Here is a 20640-nt window from a genome sequence, read left to right on the forward strand (position 1 = left end):
GTTCACGGAAACCATATTCATGCAACTTTCAGAGAGGAAACACTTTTGTGCGACACCACCGTGTGGCTGAGTCACTGCAATACTAACAAGATGACATTTTCCAGCAGTGTTTGCTGCGACCAACACAGTTATTTTAAAACCGATCTTTTCCTAAACCTAACTGAGTAGTTGTCATGTATAATCCTAACCAGACTTTAAGCACAGCGTTGTCACAACATAAAACTGCAACTTAAACAAATGTAACATTTCAACATATCCGTGGTTTGCAGACACATTGATTGACATGATAGCAACATTTAGTCACTTTTTGTAATTCCATTTCTTCTGAGATCACTCCTTTATCATTTTTAATAAGCAATGTTTGATCTTTTGGCTTGGTAATGACATCAAGTCAATTGAATAAAAAAAAGGATAAAGTCAAAGTCAAGTCACAGGTCAGTGGTCAAAGCCAGATTTTCTGAGCCTTGAGTCATCATCACATTTGTGACTACAACCCTGTTAATGTTTGTCTTGCACCTCCATCAATCCTTTCATTGTTTTCTTTTTTCACCCCAGTGAGAGTTTGGCTTGTTCCTCAAAACATCATTAATTTTACATGTAAAATATCAAAATAATGACTGTAAACAAACAGGATGGTAGTCAAGAAGGTTCTCCACCTTGACTTTCAGGTGTGTAGCACCTTAAATCAACCCTTAATTTGACAGTATATTGTATAACATCACTCAATATTCCCAAAAGCACCATTTTACTTGTCTTTTATTATGTGTTCAAGATAACACTCTCTGCAGTCTGAGCAGAGTTGATGAAAATCCTTTCCTGTGCACAATCAGAAACAGAGACAGCGTCGTCATCCACCGTCCTTTAAAAAGAAAAATCAGTTTTTCTGTCTGCAAACTAGTTCATAGTTGATTTTATGCATCAAAATGAATCAGGGAGAAGAAGATAATCATAATGTTTGAATTATCCAATATCACACTGAAGTATGAAGTTATAAGTAGCAATATGTTTTTATAAATTTAAACAATTATTTATGACATTATTACCCAACAAAGTCATGATAAAACACATTACTAAGAATTGCTCCCTCTCTATGGTCTCTGCATCCCTTGCTTTGTTTTTTTAAGTCTCTCAGTTTCCCTGAAGGCATCACTGATAACTCTCAGTGTGGCATCATTTATTTCACTTCATCTCGCTCCTCCACCTCTCCTCCTCCACACCTCCAGCTATTAAAGTTCTTCTGTTTTTTTCTCTGTCGTCTTTCTTTAGTACCTTTATTTGTTTTCTTCCCTTTCATTAGCACTGTTTTCCCCTCTTTTTCCATTGCCTTTTAATAGCTTTCTCTTGTCACAAAAGTTAAAAATGACTCCCCACTTTCTGCCTCCCCCATCCCCTCAGCATATCATCTCAGCAGTGAAACTTGAAGATTATCAGAACGATCCTCTTGTACTCCTTCCTGAAGTTATGATTCAGGACACCGTAGACGACGGCATTGAGGCAGCTGTTGAAGTACGCCATGAAGTAGCTGGCCGTGAACAGCCACTCTGGTATCGCCCGGCTCAGCCTGGAGTCCAGCGCCACTGCCAGGCCAATCAGGTTAAGCGGCGCCCAGCAGACGGCGAAGAGCACGAACACTACGAACATGGTGAGGAAGTTGCGTAGGTCGTGCGGCTTGATCTTGGGCCGTGAGTCTGGCTTGACCCTCCGCCTCACCTGGATCACGAGGATCCAGATACGCAGGTAGCAGTAGGTGACGATGCCGATCGGCAGGATGAAGTGCACCACCACCACCGTGATAGTATACAGTGAGCTCACCGACTGGGCAAAAGTGCAGGAGTACACCCGCGGGTCGTACTGCAGTGACTCCACGAACCAGTTTGGCACTATGGCGAGGATGGTGAGTGCCCAGACGAGCACGACATAGCACATGGTGTTGCTGTTGGAGAACAGTTTGTCATATTTGAGGCTGTGGCAGATGTAGCAGTAACGGTTGATGGCGATGCCCGTTATGTTGAAGATGGAGCCAATGACGCTGAGGCCCATGAGGAACCCACTGATCTGACAGTGGATGTAGCCGGCGATCCAGCCATCGTGGAAGATGGCAGTCAGGACCAGCGGGTAGGGATAGATGGCGACTACCAAGTCAGCGAGAGCCAGGCTCACCACAAAGGCGTTTCCTGCAGATGACAGACAGACAGCCAGATATTAACAGAACATACTACTAGGGGTGAGCTAACTCCAGTTATTCAACATGGGTTCAATCCTAATACACAGCCTATATTTAGGTTTATTGTTAAGTGGTGAAATCTAGTGGCTTTAGTTATTATTACAGTAGCAAAGGAGGAAGTCAGGTGAGGTAGTAAAAAGAGCTACACAGCCCACACAGGGAGGAGGTTTGAGTGGCTGGATGGCTCAACCTCACACAAGATTTTTATACAAGAGACTGCTGTTCATGTCTCATGTGAAACCAGAAGTCATTAATGCATGAAACATGCTTATGTAACTTAAGTTACATAACCAAACATGGTAAGTCCCTAAACCTACCTGCAACCGGGGTTAATATAGTCTTGAACCAATAAACAGGTGACAGGTTACATGATTATTAAATACAATGAGCAAATTAGTAATAACGTTCATTTACAATTTACATTCATTAAAAAGTAGTTCATAGTTCAGTTCTGCTATTTTACTTTGTGCACTTTTCCTTTAATGCATGCTGTGGTAACAGCCAATCAGGTAGCTGCAGTGCCAGGTACTGGAGAGAGAGGAGAAACAGAGAGAGAGCAAATCACTGCAAACAAGCAGGATTAGAGTAGCAAACTGAGTGAGGAAAGACAGAAAAAATAAATGTAAAGACGTGAATATTTGAGGAATGTGAAGCTTGGTTTTAAACATTTTTTGTTCACTTTCCCTGTGCATTGCTGGATGCTGTGTTTTATTTCTTTCCAAGGATTTGATGAGTTTAAAAACGATCTTTTCTGTGTTAATCAGCGTAGTATTTCTCATGTTTTCAAGCTAATTGTGCAATGGAAAATGCCAAAAGCTAAGCTAAGCAAAGCTAAGCCAAGATAAGCTAAGCTAAGCTAAGCGTGAACGGCTTTGTTTTGGCCGCCGCCATGTTGTTACGCGGTCCGGACTGAGTTGATAATTAAGATTTATTTACATGCTTGTTCAGCTCAAGTGTACCTTTTGTGAAGAAATATGCAAAGCTAAACATGTTTATGTATGTTGTCCAGCTCAGCTGAGATGATCGTCTGGTGTTTGCCCACCGACAGTGTGGAAAAGAAGATGGCGAGCTACCCACTGAGCAGATGAGAGTCTGTCAGTGAGCCAACCAACACTGTAGGGATAAAGACACTGATCCCAACACCTGTCTCTTGGTAGGACTAAACAGTCAGCGGATTCATTTGGACTTTTCTTTCTTTTAAAGGACCTATTGAAGGACTGATTATACCCACAGAGTTGTGGAAATTTGAGTTTATTGATGGATATCAATCTGTGAAAGTTCAGTTTGGTCTCGTGTTAAGTTTTCATTTGCGTTAAATTGGTAATGCAAACTGTTGTGTTTCTATAAGGATTGATGTATTGGTTTAAAATTAACTACTGAGAGGTAGAAAGACTAAAATAGACCTTATTGAGATAACATGAGAACCTAGAACTGAGTCAACTCAAAGAAACGAGAAACTAGAATTAAGATGATAACTTAACGGATCCCACTTGAACATGATTTATTAACTCAAATAGGGTTTAGAAAATGGGGAGACGTAATATTTTTTTAGAAAAGGTTTTATTTGAGTACAAGATTCCTCTGTCTGTGCTGTGTGTTACCATACTCTGTGTGTATATTGTCTACTACTATTTTTGAGGCCGGCAGTTCCAACTTATCTCTATGGTCTGTGGTCTGTTATTCTTGAGTACTAGTCTTAAAACTGCTTTTCCGGACCTATTAACTAGTCCTAGCTATCTGCTAATATCTACAGTGCTACATACCAAAGTAGTTTTGGTGCTTAAACCCAACTAAATTGACATAACGTCTGCTCTGTTTGTCGCTGGTGCACTGCAACAATCATGTCTCTTTTGGTGTCACTGGCAATAAACCTATTTGTTCATGAAGGTATGGAAAAAAATCAAATGCATTCTGTGAAGATGCCCTGAAAGCTACAAAACATCAACCATTTTACACGATTCCTGATCCCTGTCCACTTGTTTTCCTGCTGGGTTTGATTTTCTATCTAAAAACGTAAGGTTTATATGCAAATGTAATGTGCTTACAGCTTGAAGGCTGAACAGAAGTGAAACAAGCTGCTGAATGAATTAATCTTTATTTCTTCTTTTTACACTTTCTCCTTCCTTATCCAGAAAACACTATGTGCCTTTAATAAATCATGATTCTGATAAACTCAGACAACGGACTTAAAGTAGCATTGAGATGGATTAGTTGATTAATCAATTGGTCCATTAAGCATTTCAGTTATTTATCAAGCAATATTTTTTTTTTTTATAATATATATATATTTTTTTTATTCCTGCTTCTCAATTATGATGATTTGCTGCTTTTCTCTTTCTGTTTCATATCGTTATAAACCAAATATGTCTGGGTTTTGGCCTCCTGATCAGATGAAACAAGACATTTTGAAGATATCACCTCAGGTTCTGGGAGCTAAAATATTCTTTGTCATTTAGTAATGTAATGATGAGTCAATTAGTTGTAAAACACAAAAACACAGCAGATGTTATTGTCAATAGTAAAAGGATAAAACAGAGTTGGATATTTTCTGGCATTTCTCATCAGAGACGAGGAGAGACAGCAGATCTGGTACCGACTAAAAAATAAAAAAAACATGACTAGAAAAAAGCGAGCACTGCCAGAAAAACAGCAGAATGCAAACAAAAGCAGAACAAAATCAGGGAACATCGAGCGACTCGGAACAGGACGCTACTGAAGGAGAAGCAGCAAGCAAAAATAGTCTCTGACAAACAGACAAAACACCATAAAGTCGGATCACATTCCCCTCCAACTAAACTTTAATAGCATCTGGATCATTAAGCACTTTAAAACTCATCACTATAATGTCTCCACCATCAATACAGGCTGATGACTACAACTGTCCAAAGTTGCTTCTGTACAAATTCAGTCCAACAATCAGCAGGCAAAACAAGCCTCCTAATGATGAGCCATTGTTGTTCCTGATGAGGGGAGTAAACACTGGTTTGTATGCGGCAGTGGAGCAGCAGTTTATTCCACTTTTTCGTCTGTTTTCTCACTGCAATGAATACAAAAAAAAAAAAAACAGTTCCCGCCCTGCTGATGTGCTGTAAAGGTCTCCCACATGGGGAAATGAAGTTTGAGGGCCTGATTTAGGAGTTTAACATTTACCTGTCGCTATGAGTGACCTGCACTGCATTTCAATTACATTTCCTCAGAGTTTTAGCCATTGTACAGAAATCCCTTTATGAAAGTGTCCTGTGTCCGTTCTGCATTAGTATGGTAGGCAGGTCTCTGTCTCAGATATATTCACATCTAACTTTAATGAAATCAGTTCGGTCTTTAATTCAGGTGTTTTCCTCTGTATAAAGGGTTTTGTTGCTGATTTTAATTATTTCTATTATTATCTTCTCACCATCCCCGTTGATGTGATTTAGCTAAACCATTCACGCTGAAATAAACATCTGAAGTCAGGACAAGTTGATATTTTGATGTTTCATTGATGCCCAATGTAGTATACATACTGTGGCTACAATTACAGTGTTTTCAACAAAGAGCTAAGTAAAGAACAGGGTTTCTAATGCTTCCACTCCTCAGGAGTCTCAGGACATGAAATTCAGCCACACATGCTCGTATTTCTCACCCCTGCTAACATCCAATAGAGTACACACTGGTGTATATAGAGATATATTCACACCGTTTAATTGTGAACTGAGGGCATGACCACAGCACCTCTGAGTGCCATGAATCTTCAAGTTTACGGCATGAATGGCCCTAATGAGACTGTCTTCAATCACTGAACAACACAGGGACTTAAACCTCTAACCTTGGCAGCATTTCTCTTTCCTATTAACATATGGCTTCAGCTTTCAGGAGAAGAGGAACATTGTTGGGATTTGCTGCAAACAGAGTAATAAAAACAATACAATGGACTAATATGTATTGGCTGGCAGTTAACAAGTCCCTAGGCTCCTTCCTAAGAGGCCTTCTGTGATGAAGAGTTGTCATCCAGAATACTAATAATGAAGCTTCTTCATAATGGAGATGGAGTCGGTGGGTGATAAATACTGATCGGTGCCGCACAGTTTAGCAGGTAGAACAAAGTGTTGTTAACTCCCCTCACACTCCCCTCTGGGTGTGAAGATGTGCGCAATTTAATAAAAGTGTCGACCAAACGGTATCGATTAAAGCAGCTGCAGAGCGACAGCTCTCAGCCATTGGAGGGTTTCCTGCCATCAGCAGCTTATCTAAGTTTTGTCTGATCAGAGCATCTGCCGAAGGCCTAAAGTTTCATTTTAGATGTAAATGCATGCAAGATAAAGTAAAGACTGGCAGCCTACCAATAGGCTGAGTCTTTCATAGCGATGGGGAGATGACCATTGAGACTACTTGTTCTTAACCTGATGTGCCTGGTTTGTTACCATGTGGGATGTTATCCTCAATAACTTTTTCTTGTGGAAAAAACAATCTTGACAGGTGATTAAGGGAACCACATGTTCAAACATGTCTGTCAAGGGCTATCTTCAACTAATCAAATGTAGGAAATCACAGCTACCAATTGGTTAAATCACACTCTAACTGAACTCAAGAGGAGCGAAACATCTTTTTTTTTTCACATGGAAAAGTCTTCAGTGTCATCCTTGGCTCTTCTGTCAATGAAATAAACTCTCCAATCCTGATATAACTGATGCTGTAGCAGCTGTGCCATTGTCTTGAGGAGCCTTTCAAACAAACAGTGGATTCTCTCACTGGTCGTCACAGCTGGTCATAACCACGGCCCTATCTGCCAATAATTCCCCAAGCGTCCAGAGGGACTAACTTGAAGCCTGGTAAGATGGAATTTCAAGATCCATCAAGATCAAGATCTTTCATGATCTTGAGAATCCCCCTTACTTGCAATGTACATTTATTTATCTCTAGTACCAAGAAACAATTACCCAGTGAGAGACTGGGAAAGATTCACAAGATGAAGAAGAAGTCGGGACATTTTCCAGCCGTGTTATTGATAATAAAACTAGATATCATGGAGGAGACATCGGGGTTGTGTTTGTGGCAACAAAACTGTATATTTTCGAGTGACAGAAATAAGTAAGAGAAAAGACAGATATTTTTGACTTTATTTCCAGACAATTTCCCAGCTGCTTTAGAAGCTTCAAAACAGGATATTTTAGATGAGATCAGCACATTTTCTGTCAGGTAACCAAGATCTTTTCCTTACCCCAACCAAGTGGTTTTTGTGTCTAGACTTAACCAGATGATAAGCACAGCATTTTCACAAAATTCAAAACTGAAAGTGAAGAAATTTAAAGTTCCAAGATCGAAAATGTAAAACTTTCAACATTTCCACATTTTGCTTAAGAGTGGCTCATCATTAGGAAGCTTGTTTGCCTGCTGATTGTTGGACTGAATTTGTACAGAAGCAACTTTGGACAGTTGTAGTCATCAGCTTTTATTGATGGTGGAGACATTATAGTGATGCAAATTGCGAAAATTGAAAAAATCTGTTGGGTTGCTGCTACATTCAAGATCATGTCTATCTTGCACCTGTTCACACCTGCCATGGCAATGCCAATCTAATCAGTGCTGGATTTCAAAGAAAAATTGTCTTTGTAAATGATTGATAAAGAGTGAACTGCCCTTTTCTGCCCGTGGATACGTTAAGTTTAGAGTAAATGTTGTGAATGTTGGCAAGACTGCTTGTTCACTAAAAAGAACTCCGCAGGCGACCTTTTCATCACAAATGTGAAGTGAAGTTTGGATCATAGGAGATATTCTCTGTGACACAACTTGACTTAACAGTTTTTTTTATCGCAGTCAGAAAACACGAGGCAGCTAAGCTCCCTAATGATAAATTGAAAACAACCAGCTATGCTAATTAGCCCGTTCATTTAGACAAATGATGAGCAAAGATTTCCATCAGTGTACTCTGATCTTTGCCTCTTGAGCGTGCCGAGAAGTAACAGTCACTTCAAAGACATTGGTTTTTTCCACATTGAAATGCAAATTAATGCAGCAAGTCGCTCTGAAATCTAATCAGATCATCTGTTGTGTGGAAGGAGCAGCGCTGTGAACTTTGTAAAGTTTCTATAGTCTGTTGTTCTTGAGTTACTGTAACTGCCTGTCCCACACTTTTCTCTCGGCTTAGTTTGTTTCTCTCAGCGGTGAGAGGGTGTGATCCTGACGATGGCTCTGACTGCTGCTGCTTGTTCAAGTACAACAGCAAACACTGCTGTCACCCTCCGAAACAAAGAGATCGGGTTGCAGTTTGCAGGAAAAGAATAGACACGTCTGCCTGAGTCAACCTTCAGCTGACATTTCTGGATCATACTGAAATATTGTAAAGCTACAGGAACAGGAGGCTGGGAGTGTTCAGAGGGTCATATTCAGTGCTGTAATCTGGATCTGAAAGATACTGAGGTCATGAGTTCAAATCCAAGTTTTTGACTCAACACAAACCAATCTCAGTTATATTTTCTATGAACTTTAACACAATATTGAGGTTTAACCGTTGTTTGAAGCCGTCCATATGAAAAGCTCAAATCAGTTTCATTTTGTTTCTTTAGTTTTTCACTTTTTCACATTTAAACCTGCCGTAGCTGATTGCTTTCGGCCACTTGAGGGCGAAACAAACAAGCTGCTATATCATAAAATGAACATATTTTCTGTAAGTATTTTGAAATTTGGTATTTTGAGGATGCTATTTTAAATTCAAATCATCATCATCGTCCAATATTCACACACTTTTAGCTCTGTTTTTGATCTCCACCAACTCCTAAGGGAGCTAAACGCAGCATTGTGTTCACAAACTAGTGTCTACCTGGGTCTGCCTGCTGTTTAGTGCTGAGAAGGTAATGTACAGTGGGATTTTAGAGCTTTATATGTATAACAATGAGCAATTCTTATATAGCTATATAAAAATATAGCAATTTTAGCTATCTTAGAATATTTATACTAGAAATGGTAAGAATAAGCATCAAAAAATGAAACATGTACACTGTAGTTATTATGCAATTGTTCAAGATGCTTTCATCAGCAGAACATCTGTGCTGCTGCTGCTGGGAGCGAGTAGCCAGTGAAGCTTCTTAGCCTTTGATCAATAGACGGCTTCAGTAATTAATGAACGTTAGTGGTGGTGCAGAACATAGAGCTGAAATAAGACCAGGAAAACTAAGGACTCTTTGTATTTAATGTTTGTCAAGAGCTTTTAAACACAGAAAAATCCATATTTTGAGCATCAAACACATTAAACCGAGATGGAAATTTTAATTCTATGACCAGTTTCAGAAAGTTATCAAAACTTAGATCAAAAAACTAGAAGTAGAAGTCTGTCCACAGGCTCAGTGCATTCCAGATTTGCTTACGTAGATATTTTATACAATTATATGGCTAAACTTCTGCCACAATCCTCCAAACCAGCTGAGCAGATGCATAAATCTGAGCAGCTCAGTCACACTTGCATCATCCCTGATGAGGATAGTTTATACGGCCTTAAAAAAACTCATATTTAATGGATATGGTGTTGTATTTCTAACCTTCACATGACAAAATTTACAATCACTCAACTGTTTTGTAGTTGTTTGATGACACTCACAAATCTTTCCCATCCCTACTATCCTTCCCATGAAATATAAATGTGGCATTAGTTCAAGGCAGTTTTATAAAACCAAAGGTAAATATGACCAGACATTCAAAGCACATCCCTCTGCTCTTCCATTGGTCAGAGCATCTATATCCAAGGCAAGTCATTCCAGGCCTGATGATCCATTCATGGGTCAGAATTTGTATTGTTGTTCCCTGATTGGCTCCTGGGAACATCAGTCAAAAAGTAACTTTCTCAATTAGCAAACAACCAGACTCATAACAGTTATTTCCATATATGAAGTTGTGCATGTGGCCACATTTAGATTGAAATTTGAGCAATAACAGCAAAGAAAACCATGAATTCAAGCTGACATCAGCCTCCATGATTCACTAATGACAAAACTCTGTGCGGCCGCCTTTTCAAGCCAACAGGAGGCGAGTGTGTGATCATCATAAGACAGATTTAGGATGCTGTAGAGCATTATATTAAACTGCACGTTCCATACTTCACTACCATGACAGCAGAGAAATCTATAAAACAAATTTATCTCCAGACTCTGTGAGGCGGTGAGGTCAACAATGAGAAGCGTTGTTGCATCCTGAACGCCTCCAGCAGCAGCTCACCAACACTGAAACACAGACAGAATTATATAAAATGATCCAGTATCCGAATGGCAAAAGGAAATTAGATGGAATAAATCACATTGCCATGGCAGCTCAACAAAGAGGCTGAATCCTCGGGCAGGTGTGCTGCAGCAGGACTGGGTCGGTCAGGTGTTTGGGATCAGGTCAGGCTCATCAGACATGATGTCGGGGGGAAACAGGAGGCCATGACTTCATGTCGTAAGCTGCAGCAGAGCACATGGCTTCACGGCACAGCGGACGATGTTCCTGCCACCTGTTGCTGCTGTCATCACACCTCTGTTTACTCGCTCTGGATCTGCAGGTTTTACTATCATACTATTGAAAAGTCGTGCCGATACAATGAATGTGAAAGGAATCCCATTAAATTATACCTCAAAGTCCTGAAAGATTACATTTGAAAACCTTTAGCGTATCCACTGTCAGCAGATTTTCTATTTATGACAATGAAATAAGACCTAAAAGACATAAAACAAAAAGAAGATGGAATAATAATTACAGTCCTCAAGTCATAGTAATGCCTGAACTATTGCCTTTAAATGGAGCAAAGGCATCGTTTCTTAATTATATTTGTCTCATTGATGAGTCCATTCCCAGAGGGGTTATTTAAAAAAGCTTCCCTGTCAGGTGATAGAGTATCAAAATAATATATCCCCCTGAAGTAATGTGATGAGCTGGCTGAGTGGAATGGTTGTATGACTTCTGTGTGGGCGACAAGAATTTGTAACTGGAGTTTCATTTTATGGCTTTTTACTATTAGACTTGTTGTTTTTATTTAAAACAATAGTTCCACTTTTTGCTCAATGTTTCATTATGTTCGGGCAACAAAATTACTAGGTTAGGTTCACTCATTTTATGTTTCACACAAGACAAGAGCAGCAATGGTCACCAAAAAAAATCTCTTATGAGTGATGAGACGCCCAAAGTGAACCAACGAGAACGGGCATCAGGCAAGTCCACATGACTGACAGCCACTTAGTAAGTCATCTTATTAATTCCCCTATGACGTAACTCTCATACAGTGCCAGAGCAGCCATTACGCACCATTACACACTATCAGTACCAGCCCCTTTAAAATTCTGGTCACATCCATGCAAATGCAAAACATCAAACTAGTCCATGTCTTTTAATCTTTTGACATGAGGACACCATCTGAAAGCCTGCAGCCACCAGGCCTTGTCTGATTTGGATCTCTTTCAACAAACAAGCTGCAGGCAGCCTTGAAGATCAACCTGAGTCTCATTTCAGCACTGGGAGAGACAGCTGATGAGTCAGAGACCTCTGTTCAAGACTGCGTTTCAACATCTGTGAGTGTGAAACCACAGCCCAGCAACCAGGATATCATGCTAGCAATTCACATGATATGATTATTAGCTGTCAAGAAACTTAAAGTTTCAACATCTTTCTGTTGCAGAAATGTGTACAGCTTGCATTTATGCTTGTGATTGGTTTGTCCGACTGCAAAAAAAAGTTTGTGTAGACACACTAAATACGAACATGTAACTGTAAATGGTTTGATTCTCCTTACTCTTCACGCACAATGTTCATGAATGCAGCCTCACTGATGACATGCTGTTGATAAAGTAAGGTCGAGGTAATCAGTGAAAACACGTGCAGTGATTAGCTGGAGTGTCAACAATATCTTCAAGCCTCCATGCCCCATGATTCACCATTGCTACTTTAAAAGCTGTTATGGAAGCTTTCACTGCACCACAACGATTTTAAAAGGTGTGCTATCTGTAAACCCAGAGGAGGTTTCCATAAATATTTGTCCTCCTGCTGGCCAGCTGTGACCTTGCTCGGGCAGTGCAGTCACCCAACACTGATGCTGTAAAGGTTTAATGATGTGTTGTCATTACACTGCACTCCCCTAAAATCTATAGGTAACAACAGGGATTCATTCAGCTGAATGAGAAGAGGAAATGAACTCAGACAGAGCAACCATGTGTGAAAGGAATTCGTAATAAGAGAAAGGGGAAAAAAGAATGAAAATGCTGCCGTCTCCACTGTTTTGGGTGGTGTGACTACCACAGTCCGATACACCCCTCCTGGAGACCTGAAATGAGGCTTTTAAAAGTTATGATGGCAGATGATGCCAGTTTGAATGCGCTGCAAGTTATTGTCCACAAAGGACCGCTTTGTGTCACCTCCTCATTTTGGAGCTCCAAAACTCTGCTGGAAGTTAGTGAAACAATGTCCATACTATTTTTTAGATTAACATATTTTGTTTTGTTTGTAACTTCCTTAATTAAAGGGACAATTCACCCCAGTATCAACTGGAGACCATCTTGCAGTAAATAGCACACCAGCTGCAACCCGTCAACATGTTTATGTTCCAATAAACCAACCACTGACTATTCAGTACTCATGGGTCAGACACCACACCTGTGAAGTTTCCAAACTGTGTCTTTGACAGTGTTTAACTATTGCATTACCAAAACCTGCCCACAGACATTAGACACAATAAAGAGTCAGAACTTTTACATGAGTTGATGAGAAGTTTTAAACATCCATAAGATGTTACTTCAGCCAGGCACAGAGACAAACAGTGGTGAGGAGATTGGACGGTGGCGAAGGAAAAGCAGGTCTGTGCGAGACTAATCTGACTCTGAGCAGCGAACTCATGGTTGTACGCTTGGAATCCATGCCACCACTTTTACTTTAAAAAAGCTTAAACAATTTCACAGGCAGTCTGACTTCCAGTTTCAACTTTGATAAAATGCTGTATAGCCCAAATCTAACTATATCCACCAACTGCATGTTTGTATATACGCTGATAATCTGGTCATCACAGCTCTTTTCAGACTGATGAAACCCGGTGTCATCTTCTGCAGAGAGTTCACTCATTAACATGAGTTTCATTAGTCGGGAGCTTCAGGGCTCATCGAGTTCTTCAAAGTAAACTCTGGCAAACTCTGGATGAAAATGAAGGTCAGAGAAGAACCATCTTACGAGTAAATCCCCTCAGTGGGTGATATTTCAGAGCGGACCCCCCTTCCTGCTGGTTTCCAGCTGTCAGACCGGTTGGTCTGAGATTCAGTGCAGCAACCAGAGAACAGCCATCTGCTCCGCTTTACTTCACATGATACAGAATCTGCCTGCTATGCTTAAAACTGGCCAAACTCCATCTGTGAGGGGCTGCTGATATTTATCACATGACCTATAGATATGAGATATATCACAGATTTACAGATTATATATTATCCTGTTCTTCTAGAGCAGATTAACGCAGAGGTTATGTGAGGCTATCTGTGATCCTTGTGAATATACAAGTTAGTCTCCGCCCAAAGTCTGCAACCTCTCTTTCGCCTAAACTCACAGTATAAAATTATAAAAATGAAAGTTGTTTTTTTGCAAACCTGTGAAAGTTCCAGACAACACCGAGAGTCAGTCTGAGCGGCTCACACAGCAGCTCTCAGAGTCTGGACATTGCTCAACTTTAACAGTTAAGGCAGAATAATAAGCAGCTTTAATGAAGAACAGACACATTAATAAAAATGCAGGTTCATGAATGGATCGGAGTGACATTTAGAGTTCATCAGCAGCCCGGTGTGCAGTGGATTACTCTGTCCAGGTGGGATTGTCGTCTGGGTCTGAAAAGGTTGAGACTGGCTGATCTAACAGCCTCGAGATCAATGAAAACTGTCTGAGTCAGCCATGCCTTCGCAAATTGATTTTCAGCAGGACAGTTTTTGATATTTCAGGGAAATTTAGTTGAATTGAGTGAGTCTGGGCAATCTCAGGTCATCCACTGATCACAGGGATCGATCCTCACCTCCTCCGGTCCACATGTTGCACAGTCTGTGAGCAACACTCTCAGCCCAGGTTGCTGCGAATCCACTGAACATTTACAAGCCAGTGCATTCCCACTTTTCTCATTTCCATGACATGTTCGGTGCAAAGGTCTTTAGATGGAGTGATGAAAGTTTTTTAAAGAACATTTCTAAATTATGTGATTTTTAACAGCTATAATCTGCTCAGTCCCGCTCCAATTTGCTCCAAAGGAAAAAGAATAAGAAGAAGGAGAAGACGAAGACGAAGAAGGAGGCAAAGGCAAAGGCGAAGACGACAATGACGATGATGCTGACGACAGAAGACGCAAAAAGAAGACCAGGTACAAAAACATAAACCAAGAAGACAAACATGAAGTAATGAAGAAGAAGAAAAAGAAGAAGACAATGGAGACAGAAATGGGAACAGACGGAAATGACAACAAAGACAACGACGATGACCAGGAACATAGCAATGACCCCGAAGAAGAAGACCAGGGAAGAAGACGATAACAACCAAGAAGAAGAAGAAGATGAAGGAGAAGAAGACTAAGATGAATACGACAATGACGAGGAACAAAGCGATAACAACCAAGAAGAGGCGATGCGGGACGACGACGAGAAGGAAAAAGAAGACAACAACAAATAGGAAGAAAAAGAAGACGAAGAACAAGCAGATGGAGATAAAGATGACGGAGAAAAAGAAAACCATACAAAAGAACGCAGTGGAAAAAAGAAGATGATGTAGAAAAAGATTACAAAGAGGAACAAAAAGAAGAATACTACGAAGACTAAAGAACAATTGTAAAAGACCATGAAAAAAGGAAAAACAGAATTACTACAAGGACGAATAAGAAAAAGAAGAGAGTCTGGGCAATCGGCCAGGAACCAGCAATGCCGAACACGATGTAGCAGCTCCAGCGAGCTGTCAAACAAGTGAACACATTCCTCTGCACTGACGTGATAATTTCCTCTTCAGATGTAAACAATGACACAACATTCCTGTTTATATATTATTTACAGGTATTTTGAGTCTGTGCAGAATATGAAAGAAGGCAATCTGTCTGTTTTGTGTAGACGTGGTGACATAATACACTGTGACAGGACTTTGCAGATGATCAGGGGATGTGTCACTGATGCTGCAGATGGAGAGGTGAGATGATGGATGGAGGGGAGGAAAGGAAGACGCAAAGAAAAGAGGAGTTTAACTCACTGGTAGGATAAAGGGAGGGAATTTGGAGGGGAAAACCTGAGATATGGGAGAGCTGACAGGAGGGAAGAGAAAAGTAATTAAGCGCAGAGGAGAGTGACTGAAAAGGGGGAGAAAGAGAGGACATGGAGGAGGAAAGGTGAGGAGAAGTCTAAAGGAATGAATCAAATGAAAGGACAAGAGAGGCAGGAGAGCAGAGGAGGAGAATTAGAAAGGCAGGAGATGAATTGAGAGGAGAGCTGAGAAGAGGGGGGACAGGAGAAAAAGGGAGCGGGGGGGAAGAAAAAGGAGATAAGAGAGGACAGGGGAAGATCAGATGAATGAGGAGGCGGCAGGGAGAATAAATGAGAGCGGTGAACAATTCATCCAGATTTCCACATTCAGACGTTTCACTGTGGGATTCCAGGGATGCACCAGATGATGGAAAAGCAGGAAACAAATGATTGTCCTTCCTGAGGGATGCGTGCAGGACGGCTGTGATGAGCTGAAGGGAGTGACAGAATATGGCTGTTTATGTATTGATTTATGGCGATGCTAATTCATCATGGTGACAGTGTGGAGCTCCAGAGCATGACTGTGACCGGACCATCTTAGGCTGCAGATCTGGCCACAGAAAATGAGACATGATTAAGGAGAAAATAAAGGGGAAGTAGTACAAAGGAGACAAGTCCGAAAAGGAAGGAGGACAGAGACTGCTGTTCGTGTCCTGGGTCAAACCAAACGTCAACACTGAATTATTTTATCTTACTAACGTAGTTTAGTTTTGTCATGAACATTATCTAACTTTAGTGACATTTATAGCTTGGGTACGTTCGTAACTGCAGTTACACAATGTTGTAAAATGTATGAACTTATAACTGAACCTGGCGGTAGTTGTTTTTGGAGTGACTGGCAATCGACCTGCTCAGTGTTTTAGATATGAAGATGTGTTGATTAAACTAGTTTAAGTCAAAGTTCAAATGTAGGATCACTTAAATTAAAATTCACATGAAGATAGTTGTGGGCTAAATTTGACTTCAAAATCAAAATACTTTCGACAAGTAGGTGACATATAACCTGCTTTAACATAATGTCAGCGACTGTATTTCAGTGCGTTGTCACATTGACACACTTGACTCATTTAGGCCAGTTTTAGCATTTGCAAATGTTTTTAAAAGACAAACAGATCAACTTGAGACATCCAGATGTTCTTTGCAGGGGCTGCGTAACAGAACAAAAGACAAAAAATAACCGCACACTGCGATCTTGTTTCTGGACACGGCAAAGTCAAAGATGTAGTCCAGCAGCTCCTGCAAACTGATGAAACTGATATCCACACCCACCTCACACCGAGAGAGAGGCATTCGTCAGCTGGGTGACGGTGAGAAGAGTTTGAACGAGTGTAACACAGTGAATGTCTGAGAAAATGCGCCATCACCATACTTAAACCATATCTTCTTCACACGTTTAATGACAGCTGGCTTGGCACCTTGGAACAACTACAAACACTGCTGAATGTATGTGTTTGTATTCATAATCATCTGGAAGCTGCAGAACTGGAAATGACTGCAACATCATGGTTCATCAGAGTGACTCTGTACACTCAGAATTTCTCAGCAGCATGTGAACGCACCACAGCAACACATCTTTCCAGCCATAGATACAGTAAAGAAGATACCAAGTTCATTATAATGGTGTGCGTCTGTGCCGGGATTAAGCAAATTACAGTCGATTTCATTGTGGCATCTGCACCTCTCAGCGAATATTATATTATTATAACATGAACGTGGTATCTTTTTTACTGTATCTATGGCTTGAAGGATGTGGTTTTGTGGTGCGTTCACATGCTGCTGAGAAACACTGAGAGTACAGAGCTGCTCTCCAGAATGATCCGAGGTGAAAATTCACTCTGACAAACCTGGACACTGTGGAAAAGACTTGTTTTTTAACCATTCAGAGTTCCACAGCTACTTTTTTGGAAGGATGTGTTGTGGTGAGTTTGCATGCTGCTGAGAAACTCCTTATACCTGAGAGTATAGAGTGAGTGGAAAGGTTTGTTGGCTCTGTGAGAAGAATCACGTGTTAAACATTTAGAGTTTACAGCATTGTAAAAAACAAAAAAAAGCAGCTGCCAATGAGGTGTCTATATTTCTATATCTATGTTTCAAGCCATCTGCATGTGGCTGTGCTAAGTGAATTTTCATTTTGTGTGAGCTGTTCCTTTAATACAGAAACTAGGTTAATGCACTAATTAGCAGATGATTCAGGCTTCAGGAGATGATTGCCTTCCTCCTCCACATTCTCCCAGCTGAATTGGGGTTTGACCTGAACTTTTGACATTTCACAAAGAAGCTTCTCAAACATCAACAATCCTCTCGATAAGTGTGTGTGTGTGTGTGTGTGCGTGCGTGCGTGCGTGCGTGCGTGCGTGCGTGCGTGCGTGCGTGTGTGTGTGTGTGTGTGTGTGAGAGAGAGAGTGAATTGATATTCCTGTCAATACCGGAGCTTCACAGGAAGTTAGGCTTTAGAAATGTGTAGATCATAAATGGCAAAACAACTCATCAATATTGATGCACTGTCGGGGAGGGCTTCTGTCCTCTCTGAGTGCTTTTAATGTGAAACCTACCACTTCAGACGGCTCCGCGGCATGCTGCTGATTGAGAGATGGTAATTACGTGCCTGATTGATTTTTCTCTGTTTGAGGGGTCCTAAGTGCCCGGGTTATTTATGCATGCCGTTGGTCTTGAAGGCGCACAGTCCACATCAGTCTGTGGCTACTTTCAGATTTACACATCGATTACAGTGAGTCACCAACTATGTCTTCACAACTTCCAAAAGTCCTTGACCAAAAGCCAAGACGATGGCAACTCTCCCAGCTGCGTCTGCAGAGCCACTCCAAAAAGGCCAGACTGTAATTCTCAGAGACTGGTGGTGACAAATATTCTGTAAGTTCTGCAGTTTCATACAACTACAACAACAACAACAGCAACATGTCAGACAGCGATGTGCGTCTGCAGCAGCCAAACGTTCTGTCAGAGAGTCCTTGAATAATTCACCTAAGCTGTAATCTGTTCAAGTCGCCCAGCAAGGAGTCACAGAAAAATACAGCGAAGGGGAAAGTTACAGAGAACTGAATCATGAATGGGTGAAACACTTTCACCAGATCCGACCTGTTAATACATCTCATTACACTTTTACACTTCTCATTAAACATTTTTTCTTCCCGTCCTTTACTGGTTTATCTATTCCTAATCTTTTTACTGGCAAGAATGTTGTATCCTTCTTATGATGTTGCATGTATTCACTTTTTCGAAAACACACGCTGGGGTGGCTGTTGCTCAGGAGGTAGAGCGAGCCGTCTACTATCTGGAAGGGTCGATGGTTCAAATCCCAGCTCATCCCAGCTGCGTGCTGTGTATGAAAGCGTGTGTGAATGGGTGTGTTGTAAAGCGGCTGAGTGGTCAGTAAACTGGAAAGGTGCTATAGAAATGAAAGTCCATTTACCATATATATTTTTGCATTGCTCTTTTATTCCCTATCTTACCTTTTCTGTGATGTTGCGTGTTTTATGACTTTCTTTCCTTTCATTTTTAGTTAAGCTGCCTTCTGTTTTAATTTATGACTAAAATTTCCTCTGGATCAGTAAAGTATCTATCTATCTATCTATCTATCTATCTGTCTGTCTGTCTGTCTGTCTGTCTGTCTGTCTGTCTGTCTGTCTGTCTGTCTGTCTGTCTATCTGTCTGTCTGTCTGTCTGTCTATCTATCTTTATCATAGCTTAGACATTTGGTATCAGATGTGTTAGTATTTCTATACTGATTCACTACTGATGACCACTTGTTTATTAAAGCTGATATTTAGCATTTTTATGATTATTGAAATCATTGTTCTTAAATCAACTGAGTTAAAGTTAAACCGATAAAATACACAAGTTCAAAAATCCTCTAATGATGCAACATGTAATCTGCAAAGCAACTAAGAAATAAAAATACAATATTTGCCCCTTAAATGCAGTGGAAATATAAAGAAATAGAAAAACTCAATTAGACTACAAGTGCCTCAGACTGATCACTCTAACGTGATATCTTTACATTAACGACACTGCCTTGAGTAAATGTATATAGTATATAAAGTATATTAGTATCCATAATCCAATAATGATCCTTTCTGTTTCACAATAGTGTGTTTTAAGTGACATTTAAATGTCATGCTTTTGAAAATATCATATGTCTATTCTATTCCTGCATTCATGTAATTAATTTGAGTAAGTAACTAGATTTGAAAAATATAAATATATGTCAATACATTAACGGTGTATAGTGTACACTTTTAGAATATTACAAGAATATCATAAGATAATGGATGATACAAGAAAGACCTCCAGAAAAACTGGATAAAGTTTGGTAATAAACTCATCACAGTGAAAATAGAGTATCAAAACTTCCCACTGAAGAGAAGTCTGGACTTTTTAACAGCTTTTTAGCACAATATGTATTTATCTACACAACCTGCACGTGCACAGATACTCTACCTGCTTTCCTGAGCTTCCTGTTCCTGAACACGGACACGATCACCAGCAGGTTCCCGATAACATCCACCACGATGGTCGTGATCAGCACGCCGGCCAGCACTGTCACCACCCAGGGGAAGGATTGGTGCTGCTGACCCGGAGCTCCTTCCTCCCCCGCAGGCGTGGCGTTGCGGGGCACCAGGGTCCCCTCCACCATGGTGGGCTCATGGTCCTCAAGGGACATCAGTTGCGGGAGGTGCCTCGGGTCGACGAGTCGCATTGGGTCGTGGTCGCGGAAGGTCGGTCCATACAGCATTACGCACGGCGTGTCCGGAGTCAGTCAGAGTCGTGGTGATGAGGGGAACTCAGTCTATATAATGACGCCATATTAGATGATTGACGACATTTGTGAGGCAGGATAATTTATATCTTATTGTTTCTAACAATAACTTGCAGCTATTTTACACATCCACACAGGCAACACTAAACTAACGCACGAGAACTGCAGCGAGATGAAGAGGAACGAGATCAGAGATGTGACCCCTGACCAGGTGAGCAGGTGATTCAGTGGGACACCTGGGAAACTTCCTCTTAGGCACCTCAACGCGCTCGAATGAGAAGCTCCAATCTGCTGCGAGTCCGCCGACGAATGACGATAAACGGATAAAAAAAAAAAAAAAAAACAAAAAAAAAAAAAAACAAAGAAATATCCCTTTTTGGTTCAAACAATCACTACAATTATAG

At 40.7% G+C, this 20640-nt stretch overlaps 1 protein-coding gene across 1 annotated transcript; it reads right to left on the reverse strand.

The window, feature by feature from the left end:
- Positions 1-1404: 1404 nt before the first annotated feature.
- Positions 1405-20212, reverse strand: mtnr1al (melatonin receptor type 1A like). Its single transcript, XM_037077281.1, has 2 exons — positions 19918-20212; positions 1405-2174 (listed from the first exon to the last, which is right to left on the reverse strand). Exons 1-2 carry the CDS (start codon positions 20210-20212, stop codon positions 1405-1407), a joined length of 1065 nt encoding a protein of 354 aa, XP_036933176.1.
- Between the last annotated feature and the right edge of the window lie 428 nt (positions 20213-20640).

This window comes from Acanthopagrus latus, chromosome 18 (assembly GCF_904848185.1).
Source record: "Acanthopagrus latus isolate v.2019 chromosome 18, fAcaLat1.1, whole genome shotgun sequence".
In the NCBI taxonomy this organism is placed as follows: domain Eukaryota; kingdom Metazoa; phylum Chordata; class Actinopteri; order Spariformes; family Sparidae; genus Acanthopagrus; species Acanthopagrus latus.